This window comes from Thunnus thynnus, chromosome 18 (assembly GCF_963924715.1).
Source record: "Thunnus thynnus chromosome 18, fThuThy2.1, whole genome shotgun sequence".
NCBI lineage: Eukaryota > Metazoa > Chordata > Actinopteri > Scombriformes > Scombridae > Thunnus > Thunnus thynnus.
The window spans coordinates 16590263-16607852 of NC_089534.1; the positions used below are offsets into that span (position 1 = coordinate 16590263).

Genomic DNA, 17590 nt, shown 5'->3' on the forward strand with positions numbered 1-17590 from the left:
CTCGATGAGTACAAATCATTGTTTAATAAATCAAAACAGAATTTTTGCTCCTCTTTCTGAGTTACACGGTATTGCAAATACTTCTATACATAAAATAGTATCTCAATGACAAGAAGCACCTGATAGGTTCAATAGAATATATATATATGTATATATATATATATATATATATATATGTATCAAGTGATAAGAAAACAAAGGGTGAACAAGATTAGAGATTGATTGAAAAATGAGCGGTGAAAAGCAAAAGCAAAACTGCATACATGACATAATCCATGGCTCTTTCCCAAACACTTCTTATATAGTACAGATTCTTAAAGTTGACACCTTCATATAAAAACACCATAATCTGGTCAAAAAATGGACAAACATTCTTCAGGAGTACTGGGAGAGAGAAATTATGTTTGGAACAGACTAAACTTGATATTAAGTCGCTGACTTTTGGCTTTAACATACAATGTGTAAAATAATAAGCCCTTCTCTCCTGAAATGTAAACTGAAATGTCATGGTATGCAGGCCTGGGGGCAACTACGTTGAGCTTTTTTTTTTTTTTTCCTCAAAGGGGCAAGGCACGTGGGAAAGATAGGACAGGGGTGGGGCTTCCTGTTAGCTTTTGAGGAAGTGCAGGATGAAGGGCTAGGCACAGCCAGCAGTTGACATACAGAGGACACACACTATGCCTTTGAAAACTCATCTAAGACTTGCTTTCTTAAAAGGGATGCTCCACTGCCATTACTGACAATGTTAGGACTCTCTTGATGGTAGAAAAAATTAAAATACACTCAATATTGGCCAAGACAACGACAGTAAAGCTCTGATTCGCTGTCCATGCTGCTCAGAAATCAAACCCCCATCTGTCTTTAATGACAGAGGGGCAAATGGCTTTGTGTAGATGTGTATATCCTTTGGAATGATGTTTGAAGAATTGTGGAGTATTGCTTCAAAATAGGTAGATATAATGTGGCTACAGGCATGTTCGTGCTCATAGCTGTACAAAAATGTGTATCACATTAGAGATATCTGGGCTTTGACTCATGCAATGAGGCAATTTTGTGGATACAAACTGTTTACTTCCTGTGACACAAGCTGAGGACCTCAGACAGAGGAAGGCTTGTCTGTAAATAATGTGTTTTATTCTGCCATCACTGTTTTTTCAGCTGTCGCACATGTTCATGAGAGTTCATAAACCTCCGAGAGCAGCGGACAAAAGTAAAACTACAAGCTGGGACTGCTGGCATGAGCAGAAAGGAAGAGATGAGGTAAGAGCGAGAGAAAGAGAGAAGTGAAATTTAAATTAAAGGGAGGGAAAAGAATGCAGTATAAGCGAGAATAATTTGGATGTTGAGCTGGTTAAACTCTTCTTGTCTTGTAGTGCGAGACCGCCGGCCGTTGCTTTCACATTGTAGTGAACTGACTGTGTGCTTGTCTCAGCTTTGCAGCAATCTGTGGGTTCAGAAGAAGAAAAACTAACATAAATACAAGAGCAGAAGGTGCCATGTGATGGTTTAATATGTAAGCACTATGTAGTTTCTCCACAGGTAATAAGGCAACAAAAGGGACAGACTGTTACAGACTCCAATTTACTCTGATAGATGGTCGATAAAAATGCCTTTACCGTCTCGTAAAACTTGACTTGCTCCTCCAGGTACAACTGCATGACCCTGTTGTAGTCATAGATCCGGTTGCTATGGAAGTGGTTCATCTCAGCTGAGGCAGAAAAAAAGGGGTAAACACTTAAATCAGACAAGATGATCATGATAAACTCCACCACTTTAACGTGCCCGGGCAAGTCATGGTACCTTGCAATGCGTAAGACATGGTGCTGACTCGTTTAGCCATCGTGACTTTGTCCTGAGGGGTAATTTTACTGGTGGCCACCAACTTGTCAGCCTCCTTCACCTTGTCTATGGCTGCCTGCAAGTATTTTAAATAAGCAAACAACAACACAGGAGTCTTTAGTTATATTCTCAGACAGACAATCATTTCTCACATCTGCATCCAGATGTGACGAAGGAATTTAAATGAAAACCTGATCTTAGTAAAAAAAACTACTATTACAACTACATTTTCACTACATATTGCAGCAGAATTAGTTGCCCCTTGTAAAACTCATAGGGCTACTCCAGCAATTTAGTATTACACTTCTATAAAGTTGAGGGACTCACAAGAGACAGATGTAAAGAAAAGAAAGGTCAAAATCAAACCAACAGTGGTAGAGATATTCTCATTTTAAGTCCCTAGTGATAGTAAAGCTCTAAAAACACTGGATCCCACATTGCCCAAAATGCAACTGACATCATCAAGACTTCAGATAGTCATCAAACCCCGCCCAAACAGTACTCCTAATGATAGGTAAATAATATTGAACATTGGTATTGATAGCGCTTTCCCTCCTTTTCTCTTGGAATGAGAGCTGCTGTACCTTATGGACTCCAATGGTGTCCGGGAAGCATCCAAGCAGACCCTTATATTCATTGTTGGTCTCCATGAGGAAGTGGAGGTCTTTCCTGGGCTGGAAAGCAACACAGATAGGAAGATAAATGTAAGAAATGTAAAACAACCTGAAACTGGGACAGTAAGGATGTTGAAATTAGTCTAGTGATGACGTTAATCTAAAACAGAAATAACACATGGATCTGAAACTGATAAGACAGAACACAGGAAAAAAATATGTCACAGGAGTCACTGAAACACTAAAATAGGAAAACTCAGTGTAGTTAAAATAATAGAGATTCTCAGTAAGAGACCATGGATTCAGCTGAACATCCTGTAGACAGACACTGGACAGGGAGTCACTACAGGAATAATAGAAAAGGAAAAGATATTTGTCTGATTTATTAATTTATCCTGCAGTAAATCCGGCTATTTATATATTCACCTACATTCTTCCCTTATTGTTGAATTTATCAAGGGAAAGCTGCATGCAGCCTACATGGTTCAATGCAACAGATACACTGCCTTGTTTTAGACTTTTGGCTTCTGAGATGAATCCATGTCGAGTCAATTCCTTTCTCCAGCACTAAACTGTATTGCAGGAAATGCTAAACTAAAGCCAACAATTCTACAAAAAGTGTCTGGAGCAGCAAAGGCTTACCAGATGATTCCTCCCTCTGGATGCAGCTGGGACATTTAAAAAAAGGCCCGAATTTGATTTTTATTACACACCACCACACTGATAAAACTACACAGAACGGTCAAAAAAGATACATTCAAGTCATAGGTCAGAACAGGATTTATGAAATACTGGAAACCAGGTTTGCCCTTGGTCTCTTCCTTTCCAGATATAGTCTTCACCAGCAGGACGCTGGGTTAAAAGGGTCATAAAATAAGCCACGGCTAGGATGTAAACACTACAAGCAGGAAATGTTCATAGACACATGAAATATTGTGAATTGAGAGTGAACACAAATGGTTGATAAAGGAGCCTAAAATAAACTTTAAGACCTTTGAGACACCAGAGACCTTAAAGTCCTGCTCTAATGTCTTGTTACTGCAGGAAAACAAGAACACCCCTGACAGGATCTGTGTTTAAATTCAAGACAGTAAAGGCTGTTTGGGTAAAAATAAAACAATTTCTTAGGGTCTAAATCAATTTTCACCGGACTGGATTGTGACTGCAATACCAACAGGAAGAAGTAGTTCTGTAATTTTTGCAATAGCAGTAATATTCCATTATGTACGTACCTGCTCTGCCACCATCTGAGCAATCTCCTCATATGTCTTCCCCGCTGCTGTCATTGCATCAGTCAAGGTTGACTCACCTACAGCAGAAATGTGTTTAGAATACATCATCACTGTGTTTCTTAAGAGCGTCTGTGAGCCAGTTTGTTTCCAAACAGATTTCCACATGATGACTGCACAGGAAATTACATCCACAGCACTTCAGCTGCCACTATTACGATCATTACACATGTTGATTACGGTAATCTTTCATAAGTGTGACAACAGACAGCAATGTTAGTGAAAGAGCCTGTGAGAAGACACAAATAGCTTACATCTGGGAAAACACCTAAGGCACTAAAACAACATCTGATGTCATATTTGTATTCGTTGTTGTACCTTGGTATCCGCTGCTGGTGAACACAGAGGAGAGGTTTTGGAAGGCTTTGCCGATTCTCTGGTACTCTTTTGGCAGAGCTGGTGAGGGAAAGAGATAAACCATGAAAACACACACACACAGTGTGAATACATTTTATTAAGTTGGCAAAATATTCAACATAATGATTCATTCTTAAATATAAACAGTAATTTACAGCACAAAGTGAAGGTGTGGCCTGTGTGGGGTAAAGCATTTATTTAACTTGAGTGTAGTGTCTACGTACGGCCTGTGCATCTCTTCCAGTGCTCATTGCCCACTGTGAGGATTTCTTTCACCCCGTCATCCATGGCTTTTGTAAACCTGCTGAACTGCTCACATTTCTGTTCACTGTGGACGAGGGACACATTTTACATACAATGAATTACATAAGCATATGCAGGTAAACATACAGTAATGTACAAAGTTAACATTGATGCTTTTTGAGCTATGCTTTGCTTTTTGTAGAGGTTTAAAGAAAATTTTGATATAACTCACACTTCTACAGGATCCAAGTCCTGAGCTTCAGGCTCTATCGTGGTGAAGATCATCACTCCTACTGTCTCGTCTTTCTCTGCTTTTCTCTTTCCCATCTTCCAGTCCTACACCAGTCAATTATCAGCATCTTAGTTCTGCAGTCTTGAATAAATGGTCTATAGTACAGTATATGCAGCTGCTTGAAATCTAATCAATTAAATCTCATTATAAAGATTTTCCATGAAATAGTTGTTTAAATATTCAAGCAAAGCACTTTCAATTCTTAAGTAATACAATCTCTAAGCACACATAATTTAACATCTTGAGGGAGAACAAGTGGAGGAGGCATAGCATACCTTCTCATCCTTATAGGTGAGGAAAAGCTGGAATACTTCACTGCCGGAAATCACCGGGTGCCTGCACATCCTGCTCATCCAGCCCTGCAACCTCTCCATACGCATCTTAATAAACTCTTCCTCAAACCGTCCTAGAATGAGAGGGATATAAAAGAAAATATGTTGTCTTCAACATGTTCATATTTTCCAAACTGTAAAGTAGTGTCACATTTGTTAGTGGTTAGAGAGTGAGACACTTACCTGTTACCTGCTTGTCTGGTAAAGAGGGGATGGGGATGGCTGACCCAAATTTGTCCAAGAGCCTCTCATACAGCCAATCAAAGTGTTTGTATCTGTGATTGACTGGTCGGTTTGTGGTCTGCAAACCAACAACAATGAATTTTGTTATGACTTATGGATACTATATCTTTGTAATCTGGGATCAAACACCATATCATTGTCTTACCCAATCATGTAATACTTGTTTGATGGGGTATAACAAAACAGTACAAAATGGAATCGTTCATTTTTACTCAACAGATTCATGCAGATTCACATTCATAGTCTAATAAATGCTTATTTGGATACTTACGCTGGCAGTGATTTGGTACTCGATGTAGCTCTTGAGACCGTACATCTTTGAGCCTTTTTTGGGATCAGCCACCACACAGTCTAGCTGGGTTTCTGGGTATGACCACACCGGACCAACTTCTCCTAACTGAGAAGAAAAGAAAAAGGTTTAGAAACCTACTGTGGCTTTTATGACCTACAAACATGAACTACAGGTGGCAAAAAAGAGGAAATCATGTCAATGCTGTAAAACTTTGCAATACACGCTGAACGTATAACGTCTTTTTCAACCACAAAATGAAAGACAATTTCAATATTCTTTTAGTTTGTTGTGCTATGATACAGCATATTGTATTTACTTAAATCAGGTAGATTACATTCTACCACTTCTGATATGACAAGTTAAGACATATGATGATATATTGTATGTATATTGTTTAAATATTTAGAGATAACTTACATAAATCGTTAGCTTGTCTTTGCCCTTAGCAATCTGCTTGCATAGAAGGTAGAGCTCTGGCCCAGACTTGGAGAACCCAGGAAACCTGTTCAAAGAGAAAAAGAAGTTTAAAAAGTGATATTTAGATGTTCTTTATTCTTAATCAGACTCTTTAATTCATCCAACCATAGTCCAACACTTTTTTTGATATTGCTAGAGGCAGCTTTCTGTGGGCCTAAACAGGTTTGTGCTTGCAGACATCATTATGTTAATCACAATTACAAAATTACTACCATCATTAATAATAGATATTTCTATAATGTGATCATTTTTAGTGTTTCTGGTTTTGACAGCAAAAACTGTATGTTACGGTTGATTCCAGGAGAAATGCTTGTAAAAGTATGGCTTGGTCCAAGCAGAATTCAGAAGAATTCATTTCTGCTGCTGAATTTTTCATAAATACACTATAATCTATACTTCAAACCTGTATGTATTACTGCTTTATGGATTCTTACTTGTTGAGGGAGATTTTCATTGAAGATGCATGAGCTCCGCCTCTCTGCATGGCGCCACTTTCTCCAGATTCTGATTCATTGTAACCTCCAGTAGACTTCATGTCATCCCACTCATCATCCCACTCATCATCCTCTGCTCCTGAGGTCAGACGAAAGCATGCATGGTTGTTTTTTTTTTTTAAATCACAAACAGAAAGCACATGTTCTGTGCCCAGCAACCTACACTACATCGTGTCATGGTCTTTCCTACCACAAGAAGCAAACAACAAGAGGTGTGAGAAAAACCACCTCTGATGTGTGAAACTTCACTGAGCAGCTTCTAGCTATTATCACCTTTTATTGACTGCTGCATTATAATATCTAAAGATACAATGGAGGAATATTTAAATGTGATTCAAAGATGTCTATATAGGTTGCCTCTGTGGTTATATTTTGGTTGGATCGGAAAGAGTTATAAATGCACTTGCATTAACTTGAGGGCATGCAGCACTCACCCATAAAATATCAAAAAATGCTACTAAATGCTACTAAAAAAAAAGAAAAAGAGGCAAGATCTGTATAGCATGATTATCCCTGGAGCGTTGCACTTTCCACATGAGGTCTGACAAATGAGCACATAGATACAGTATGCAGTCTGTAAATGAACTAAGAGCATAATTCAAACTCTGTGGCGTGAAGCAGATCTTAATGTCTGAATTTGGCCCCAGGCAATCAGAGCAAATATTTCCACACTGACACGACAGGCAAGTTAGCAAATCATTATTGCATTGCTGTGTCACATCTGCTCTACAAAGCCAAAAGCCAATAACTAAATATTCAGTCAAAATTGAGTTAAGACCAGAGTCTGACTTTCTGACGTTTCTTTTACAACAAAACAATAAAAGATGTCATATAAATCTATCATTTCAGAGAAAAAATAATCAATTTTAATGACCCAAATCTTAGTAATAAAGTTTGTTATACCATATAAATGAGACAGTATTCAATTTTAACCAAGATGGAGAAACAACAGCAGCTGAACTAGTCCAGCTAAAAGATTACTAGCCTAGCTTAGCAGTACTGTAACCATGTAACCTCTTTTTCTCAACTTCATCCCTTCTTTAGTCACTGCTCTGTGTCTTTGTAGGGCAGACATGCTGTGAGACAAAACACATCATAAAACTCAGCATTAAACACACCCAATAAGTCTGAGAGATGTCAACCTTTTCACGCTGGTTTTGACTTGAGACAAATACAATAACATTTATATCTCTTAAATTCCAGAGAACAGTCACAACTTGCACTTTCTCACATCACAATATAGTTAAGATAGTGTTAATATCATGGTACAAATTGAATGCCTCACACACATGCTTTTAAGAATGTAGATCATGCCCTAAAAATATTTGCTGGAAACTCTCAATGTATTGCAAGTCCACACACAAAAATGAGGAAAAAGCTTCCACTAGGCGATGCACGGGATACCTGTGTAATCGATAAGGTAAGGGTATGGGTAGATGTCTTTGGCAAGAGAGAAACAAAGGAAAAGTTTATTAAATCTTCTCACTATTAAGTATTCCCTCTGTTCTCTTTTTACAATAACAACTGAAGAATTTAAGAAAACAGGTCAAGTAATTTGTCCTTCTGAGTCATGCGTGAGGCTAACTTTTCCAGTCTGGCAAAAACAGAATCATGACTTGATTGTCCTGTGGCGAATCTCTGCAGAGAGAGCTGCCAGACAGAGACGACTGAGCAGAACCACATCTGGCAGTTAAAGTAACCAAATCTCTTAAAACCTGTGTGAAGTAGTGTTTGCAAATAATAATTGTTAAATCAAACTTCTTGGAATTCCGGATTAGAGGAGTTTACTGTATATTATCAAGACATTTCAGTAAGTAAGTATCAGGTTAAATTGAAGGTCAGGAAACAGTTTTCTTTCCTGAGTATGAAGAATATTCCTCATCATATTATAGTACGATGCCAATGCAATCTGGTACTCTGAAGACATAGGTTTTGAAGATTATTTGCAAAGACTACTTGACCCATGTTTTACTCTAAAGTGATATACTGCTTGCTGGTGAACACAAACAATCACAAATCAATCAAGATTAAAAAACAAGGTAAAAGCATAAAACAGATCAACATGACATCTAAAACAGAAACCTTTTCCAAATGCCTGGAGAAATGGATTGTTGGGGGGAAAAAAAGCACTAAAACATTTATACAAGATGTGTACTAAAACACAGGATGTTGTGGGATGAACCTCTCCTACGATGATCCAAAACCAGCATCCCAAGAGATAGCTGAGTGAGATGTTAAAGAAATGATGTACTAATCCACAATTGTTGATCGTGAAAATGACATCAGGATATGCTGTCATGAATATACAACATTTACTCACCATATCTGTGTTGCAGTGTCTCAGTATATAAGACGGCTTTCTTTATTTGATTATTTGTTGGATTTGGCTGTAAGTCTTGGGATCCCAGAACCACATCATCCAATACAGTCAGGAAACTGAACCCACACTTGTTCACAACTATTCTCAAACTGCTAATAGGATGACTTCAAAATCGACCAAAATATCAGCGAACCAAAAGTCAACAGGAAGCTACCGGATGTTGGCACAGAATACCAGGCAGTGTCACCCAAAAGTGAGTGAATTTATGAATGACACAAAATTATAGGCAGTAATTTTAATGTACTGACACATATTATTCAAAACACAACATCTCTTCTTACCTGGGCCCTGGTAAGCCTGAGGGTGACCCTGTGATACGGAGCCCCAGGGGTCAGCGGCAGCAGTCTTCCCAGTCTGGGTGCCCTCTGGATTGGATGCCCAATTGTTAGAGGAGCCCCCCGAAGGGTCTGCGTTCCACACCGACCAGGGATCATTACCATTACTAGCCTGGAAAGAAAGACAGGGAGAAAGTGAGAAAAGAAAAATGGAGTGAAATGTCAGATCAAAGATGGAGTTGGAGAAAGAGTGAGAGAGCAGTGTGGACGGAGTTTGGAGTCTGTGAAAAGAGAATCCGACAGCAGTCTGAAAAAAACAAACAAACATGCTTTTTCAAACACATGATGCAAATCTGACCGCAAACAGGATATCGTTTAAGTCAGATAGATAAGTTTGATAATGACTGCTCTGTGCTATAAAATAAAAGCCTCTGAACACATGCAATAACTACAAATGAACTCATAATATTGCACATTTGAACAAGTGCACATGCTTATAATAATACATACTCGCAAACAACCAATTTCCAGTGCACGCATACATTTTTTATAGTGCTTGCAGGCCGAAAAAGCCACTGCATCCAAAGCTTGCAAGGCATTCATAGACCACTATAAAAGCATGTGGGCCTAGACATGCAACAGAGTGCACATGTGCCTTTCCTAGGTTGCCAATTAGCTGACATTCTGAGCACAGAACTAGTGCAGGGTCAGTAAACACACCGCATGATAAACATACAGAAAAACACATAAACCAGAGTTTCACGGAAAATTGCTGCAGAGACATTAACAAATGAGCACAGCAGCTCAATAAGGAGCAACCATCCGGCGGTGTTTTCTAGATGTAGCAGCACCTTTACTGTAAGACAACAGTCATGGTAGCATTTTTAAGGATTACTTACATTCATTAGATAATTATCTTAATCATAATCATCTTGAGTAAATGCATGTGATGAGGTCTAATGATTTGTCAGTGTGATCAGTCAAATATACGTGAGATACAAGGATCATTGACTCTGATCTTTAAAAGTCTTTAAAGTTTCACAGTGGAACTGATTTATACAATCGAGGTTAAAGGTGTGGGAGTTGATTGTTGACATGATGGTGTTTATGTGTGCCCGTGTACTGTCGTGCGAGGTGAATGGAGAGGGTGAGATCATGCTTTTTGCAGGCATTGGGAGTAGGAGGGGGAATTTGCCAAAAGCAGACCAATCAAGAGAGGAGGGGACTTGGGGTAATAAATGACTGGGGGTGGGGTGGAAGGGGGGGGGGGGGTCTCAGTTTCACAGCCCCAGCCCACCACCCCCAAGTGGCTGTTACCTCATCAGGGGACGAAAGGTAGGGGGAAACTGGGGTGTCAGGGGTGTCCGGCTGGGGACTCAAGCCCCCAGCATCCACCTTGAGGGGAAGAGAAGGTGACATCATCACAAAGCACCAGCAGTGAAGGTTTACACTCAGCAGGGGATGGGTTCAAATGATGCTGGAAATAAACGTGCTTGTGTGTGTGTGTGTGTGTGTGTTTGAGAGTGAGTGAGCATGAGGGTTAATGTCTGACACATTTCCTGCCTTGACTCAACCTCTTACTGTGCACAAATTTCTACTGATCCAGCAGTACGCTCATTTTTGTGGAACTTCCTGTCTGCAAACGACAAAAGATTTCAGAGAGCTCATTTCCTCCCAATTCTATTTTACTAGAGAAACCTGCGCTATTCATAAATGACACGACCACGGTGAAATATCTCTCACAGCAGCTGCTCTCACTTCCACATCTATCTCTGGGGTTCACACATGCTGCAAGAATGTCAGTAAAACTCTTCGCTCACTTCTGCTTTTTGTTGTTTCTTAAAAATCACACCATAAGACATACTTTTGAAAATGGGAGTGTGGGATTGTGGCAGGTAGCACTTTGCACGGCACTGTTGTTGTTGTTGTGTGTACGCTTACTTCCAGACCTCTGGTTTAGAGAAGTCAGGGCTTTATGTTCATTTCATACTCTGACAACAGGACAAGAAAAAACAGCAGTATTTGATATAATACCAGTATGAATTTAATGACTCCATGCCTTTAAAAGGTGAGTCCATTACCTGGTTTTGTGCAGGCGCTGATGCGGGAGCGTAGGCATCAAAGAAGGACAGGTCCGCAGATGCAACATTTCCTACACTTGGAGTAGGTGCTGTGGTGCTTGCTGCTCCTGGGAATGATGGCGTCGGCTTACCGAACTATAAATGGAGGGATGAGGAACAGAGGGAGACACAGAAAAAAAACCCCATTACAGGAACACATCCAGATATTCCAGTGTGATCTAATGACTTTTAAAGGTACATTCTTCTGTGGTAATGTGATCGTGTCTCCTTGGCATTCCCTGGCTTTGCAAACTGGGTTTTTCACTTTCTCAGTTTATCCAAAAATGTGACAGCGCTGGCTTGTGACCTCAAAGCATGAATGCATAAATTTGAATCCATTTTACCACTTGTCAATATGAAAACACCACACCCAACCTTGCTGGTTGTTTTTGTGGTTCAACATCCTTATTGTTTTTGCAGCTCCTCTTTTTTACCAACAGAGTGCACTAATACAGAAAGTGGTTGCTTGAGAAGCTGTGTCCTGATGTTTTTCATTATATAAAAAACAAAAGATGTTATATAAGCTGCAAGTGCAATTGGTCATCACAAAGTTTTTATGATTTGGATACAGAACCAAAACAGTCTGGGGGCAGCTGGAGAGGTAACTAAGGGTCAGACAAACACATATCCACATGACGCTGATGGCGGATTTAAGAAGACAAATAATAATAACAAACTCCTTCTTCTTCACACATACACTACATTGTTAGATGTCGCAATGAGTGTTGTTTAGGGTGAGGCTTAACTTTTAATCAGACTTCTCTGACTTTTATTCTAACCAAACTCCCTCTCTGACTCTTCCTGAGTGTCTTCAGAGTGAATCATATCCCCATGATAAAGTCTGAGTTACTGGATCAAAATGAACACACACACACAAAAACACTCTAATCAGCAAAACTCTGAAGGAGGCACATCCTGTTGAGATTTTAGTTCCAGGGAAGGGACAGCACCACAGTATTAAGTAGACGAAGAGGTTGAAATGTTAACTGTTTAAAACTCTGAGGGTACATATTGGGCATAGTGACCTCAAAGCATGATAGCAGATGGCTTTGTTGCTTGAATCACTGCAAGTAATTCCATTTGAAATACAGTAAGGGGTGTGAAACGTGCATTGTCAAATCATCACCACCTCTCTTACCTCTATGTAGTCTTCTGGCACCAATCCAACCTCCCCTCTGGAGTTCTGTGCTTCGATCCAGCCACCTCCAATATGCTGAAATAAAAAGGACAACATGTCAGTATAACTGAGTGAGGTTGAAGGAGGAACTCTGAGTGTTTACATGTTCTGCAATATCTGACAACTCTAAAAGCTCTGTTTACATAAAGTGTCAGTAATTAGAATTCTCCTCTTTTTTTTCCACAATATTTCTGAATGCAGCCTGAAATTTAAAAACAAGAAAACAGGCTGTGTAATAAGAGAGCAAAAAGGTCTTCCCTGCTGTATACATGTCTTTTTTTACTTAAAGTTTGTTGATTATCTATGGAAACCAACTACTAAAGATTAATTTCAGTTTCAGTCACACTTTGGATTGAATTATTAGATTTTGTTGCGATGACACAATTCTATGAGTAATGTTTTCTTTGGTCATATTGCTTTGCTGCAACAGCAATACTCCCCATGTATGAAGTGTCTGACATGCACATGCACTCTTGCAGAAACGCTGTTTGGTGTGTATACGTAACCATGAAATCAGGTGTCAACAAAACCTAGCTGTGTTAACCACGTTTCTCTTAATGCCTCATGCCAATTAAGGACAACAGGTTTCCCACGTACATGTTGTTTAAGAATAGAGCAGAAAGCTGACAAAAACCAGGTTACCTTAAGTATCTGTAAACACACTGGATGACCCCAGGACAAATTCCTGCACAGTCAGTTTATTTAGTAGGAAAAAAGATTTTGTTCTGATACAGTAAGTCCCGACTGGCTTGAGACAGACTTTGATTCGAAAACTATGTAGGTCAGCACATAGTTAGTGACCTTTGAACTGTTGGCGACTGGCTGTGATGAGATCATGTTTGCTCCCTCTGTTTTTTTCCCTTCCTTCATCTGTATATGTTTGTGACACTTGGTTTACAGACAGACTGAGATTATGTGAGTAGAGCCTTTATAGGACTGCAGGTTTAAAAGAGACACATGAAGAGTACATTTAAATGAGAGGCTATAATAGGTGAAGCTGTAGTTAAAATTATAGTTAACCATCTTTAAAACTTGAGGCAGCTCAAAGTAACCTAACTTAACTATTAAAAAAAATTATGAAACTGTGAAAGTTCCCAGATGACATCCACCAAATTACACATTTTTCAGGATGAACACAAACAGACATCTACAACAAAATCAGACATAACAATGCCATCCAAACAAACTGAATAAATAGCCAGCATACATCAAAAGAAATCAAATAAAAGTCAAACTTGAAAAACAGCTATTAGAGGAGCATTATTATGTCTGTACCTGATTGGTGATTATGATTGTCTCGCCTTCTTTCACCGTCAACTCGTTGTTTCCAGGCTCAGCAGTGAAGTCATATAAAACCTGTGCCTGTACACAATCATGGAGAAAAAAAACACACACACAATGACACACAATGATGGACACATGCAACCCTATCAACACCACCTTCAGTAGTCTTGACACTCGTGGGGTGAAATAAGGGAAGGGTGAAACAGGCCAAACTAGTTATTCTGGACTTGTTATGCTGACTCTTAACTAGGCACAAGTATCAACAAAAAACAAGGCCAGAACCAAGATGTTAGCTGGTTCAGTTTCATACAAGAGCCTGCAGTTCTTCTCACACTGACCCACATCTACTAATCTGTCCCTCTCACTGGGGTCCCAGAGGAGCACACACACACATGCTGTACATGCAACAGTGAGAGATAATAAACTGAAAACTGTTCTAAATATGACTGCACCTGTCACAGTTCACTTCACGTCTGATTTTAGGCCTAGCAACGTATTTATTTGCATGAATTTGACTATTTATATTTACTTAGATTGGCAGTTCTTATCCAAGCTAAAAAAGGTCAGCGTGTCACCCATTATCAGGACAGTGTCAAATTCACAGTGCTCGACTAGCTTACTTGTTCATTAACCAGTGAGATGGAATGCGAGGCTATTTGCTCTTCTCCTGAACAGAGGTCTATTTTAGTGTTCCACCTCCCAGGAGTCAAGGAAGCTAGATGATGTTTTTAAAACAGGAACTACATAAGACCTCAACTCAGATATGATTTGAGTCTAATGAAAGCACTTTGTTCCGCTTTACAATCTGATTGATCGGGTGATAAAAAGAAGTTGTGACATGCTGTCTCCACAGATGCACAGATATTATTGAAAATTAAAGCCCTGTTCCACTGTTATTGTTGATTTACTTGTTTGGCCTTTATTGTGCAGAATGATGCACGTGCAGCGTTTGACACTAGAAAGTTACATTTGTGACATTCATCTGCTGAAGGCAGACAGTTTCTCTGTGTTCACCTTAAATCTGAGTCCCGCTTGTCTCCAGCAGTTGAACTTTTGAAATGAACAATATGGCCATATTCAAATATTCTGGATTTTTCAATGAGAAAAGGAGTAGATTGAACTTTTTTGTGGCAAAACCTTAACGGACACAACTTATGATTCCAATAAAGGTGATTTGTACATCTTTAAACATGTTTAAACATTGCTGTTTAACTTTAATCTGGAAACACAAATACACTATCATAATCAAAATAAGCCTCAGGCCCACCCAACTATTTCCAGTCATTACAACAGAAATACACATAGGCTGACAATACTAACAGTACTTTATTATTGTATTAATACTAAAACTAGCTGCAATACTGATCACCATACAATGAAGTCTATGAAAAAGATTTAAAGTAATTATTTTCACTCATATTCATACTGTACTGACTGAACAAAGCAATACACACACTAAAGACTACGTTTCCCAGCATTCCGCGGAGGCACAAGTGATCCGCACTGCGAAGGTAGTAAAATGTCACAAGACACTTTCTTAATGAGACACATTTTCCATGTACAGTAAACATATTCGTTTCACTTTTACAGCATACACAAGCGTTGTACGCGTCCTTTACACGCTTCCATATCGGACTATTAAAATGTTTTGACCCCCAAATAATGTGAAACTTACTGAGTCCAGAACTCACTGTAAACCTAAAGGGAGAAACTACAACTCGTCTCTCCAAGTCCATGGTCCGCAAGTTTCGCAGAAAAAAAGGACTGAGAGGGAAAACTGGAGAAGACATTACACTTGGGTTGACGTTAATGCACCGTAGAAAAGTTGTCAGACCTACCTTTACTGCCATTGTCGAAGCATTGATCAATCATTACAAACACAGGCCCTGCGGTTTTCAGGATTTCCAATCCTCAGCTGGACATTTCCTCCCGCTGCTTTCCGACTAAAAGCGAAGAAAACACGGTAATTCCTCCCGGTAGAGAGCCGCCGCACCACAGACTTTAACACATTACTAAAGACAGTTTGCCCTTTAAGAAATTCAAAAACCTGAATAACAGAGACGACAGAAACAGAGCGACTCAGTGCGACTGCAAGTTTGAACCGCGTAGAGCTGCTGACAGCACAGAGGGAGTGACCTGCACCACCGACAGAGACCGGAAAGCTAGTCTGGATCCGATACGGCCCTCCAATACATGACTGCTCATATGAAATAAGATAAAATACTACAGTTAGAAATCACCTAACTTACAGAAAAATACATGGAACAAGTAAAAAAACGTGGAAATGCGTAAAACCGAAATAATTATGACTAATAAAAACTCACTGAAACAACAACAATAACAGGTTAATAGTATACATATAATAAAATATATATAAATTCATAAACCACCGAAATACTTTTTGAAGCTATGAAACATACTTTGCAGAAATGAAAGGAAAAGACAAGTGAGCTAAATTGCCTAGTTGGCTAAACATGGTTAGTAAAACAATATTTTTTCTTTTTGAAAAAATTCTAGATCTTTCTAATTTGTTTGCTAATTTGTTTTGAACCTATTAGTTAAAAGGCTATTTAAAAAAGAAATATATACAGATAGATATATAGGCCTATATATTCTCAGAGGTTCAGACTACATTAGCCGTAGCTGATTTTTAATTTGAGTTTTTTCTAATTTGAGTCGAAACAGTGGTCAAAGTTTGGCTGTTTTATTCTAATCTCAAAGTAACTGCTGTGGTGTGTTCACTGTCAACGTTGTTGACAACTCACAGCTGGCTCAACGGCTCTAAGGGAGTGACCCTGAACTCATTTCTTATACTGAAGTTGGCCTCTGCTGGACTACATGTGCTATTACATGACATTACAAGCTATGGGTCTATCCTTCAAGATCTAGTGGTCAGGATCGCATTCTTACTGGTCTTTCCAATCATCAAATCTAAACAAAAAGACAATTTAAAAAAAAAAAAAAAACAGCCATAATAAAAGTGTTGTCTGTTTATTCTGTCCAACTCACACCTTTCCTATTTCTCTCTGCTGTATACTACAAAACTAGAAAGCAAAGTTTTCAGAAGAGAAATTAACTGTGCACCCTTTTTGCTGAAAATTGCAGGTGTTAAATACTGTTAGACAGATTAAAATGTTAATTTCTTGCATCTGAGATGTTGAATGAGTTGAATGAATGTTAAAATTAAGCAATTAAAGCAGTCAAAGTGTCAGTAGAGGTAGATGCACTGAAAGGGTTTGAAGTGTCTTTTGAAGTGTAATAGCTGAAAGCAGTTGAAATTTTACAAGCCAACTTTAAGTCCTGCAGGCAGTCGAATTGTCAGTGTGTATGTAAGCACTGAAAGTAGATGAACTGTCATTTAAAAAAGTGAGGGATGACAGCAGTTGAGATGTCAGTTGAACTGTAAAGTTGATGCTGAGGTTGAGGCACCAGAGATAGTTTCAAAGAGTCTGATAAGTATGAGAAGTATGAATGGAGACAACAGTTTAGATGTCAGTATTTGAGCTGTTGGTTTAAAGTAAAAGTTAGTTGAAGTATCAATTGAGGTGTAGAAAATGGATGTAAATGGATGTAATTAAACATTTCTGTAAGTTGAAGCCTCTTTATGCACAGTAAATAATAATAAAAAGATTAAATTCAAGAATATGAGTGATTGGAGTGCTGAAGGCAAGCACAATTAACAGAAAACCTATCAAAGGTGAAATCATGAGAATAATCTTAGTCTTGACAGGGAATACTAAAAACAAACATGACATGTAAAGTAAGCTCCTCCACTAAAATTGACAGAAATTCAACTGTGTGAGGATCTGAATACAACAATCACACTATTCACATTCCTATAAAATGAAAGATTTTGGCTGGAATCAAGTGTTTGATATATGA

General features: G+C 38.8%; 1 protein-coding gene across 5 annotated transcripts; it reads right to left on the reverse strand.

Moving 5' to 3' along the window:
* Positions 1–4: 4 nt before the first annotated feature.
* Positions 5–15873, reverse strand: snx9b (sorting nexin 9b). 5 transcript variants are annotated; one of them, XM_067573220.1, is made up of 21 exons: positions 15756–15873; positions 15547–15651; positions 13700–13786; positions 12386–12460; positions 11209–11343; positions 10445–10522; positions 9134–9299; positions 7877–7912; positions 6413–6551; positions 5919–6003; positions 5481–5606; positions 5150–5267; positions 4910–5040; positions 4575–4678; positions 4324–4427; positions 4061–4138; positions 3686–3762; positions 2424–2513; positions 1801–1915; positions 1617–1708; positions 5–1444 (listed from the first exon to the last, which is right to left on the reverse strand). In XM_067573220.1, the coding sequence occupies exons 2-21, from the start codon at positions 15556–15558 to the stop codon at positions 1397–1399; spliced, it is 1896 nt and encodes a 631-aa protein (XP_067429321.1). In that variant the 5' UTR covers positions 15559–15651; positions 15756–15873; the 3' UTR covers positions 5–1396. The 5 variants fall into 5 exon arrangements, with proteins under 5 accessions (XP_067429321.1, XP_067429320.1, XP_067429323.1 ...); XM_067573219.1 differs by having other exon boundaries at positions 15547–15873; XM_067573222.1 differs by lacking the exon at positions 10445–10522 and having other exon boundaries at positions 15547–15872.
* Positions 15874–17590: the final 1717 nt, after the last annotated feature.

What these genes read in the sequence shown, in the direction of transcription:
- snx9b (XM_067573220.1), bottom strand. An exon ending in AGTACCAAATCACTGCCAGC is followed by an intron (nt 5,268 to 5,480) that starts GTAAGTATCCAA and finishes GTTGGTTTGCAG; the next exon opens with ACCACAAACCGACCAGTCAA. An exon ending in AAGTCAAGTTTTACGAGACG is followed by an intron (nt 1,445 to 1,616) that starts GTAAAGGCATTT and finishes CTGAACCCACAG; the next exon opens with ATTGCTGCAAAGCTGAGACA.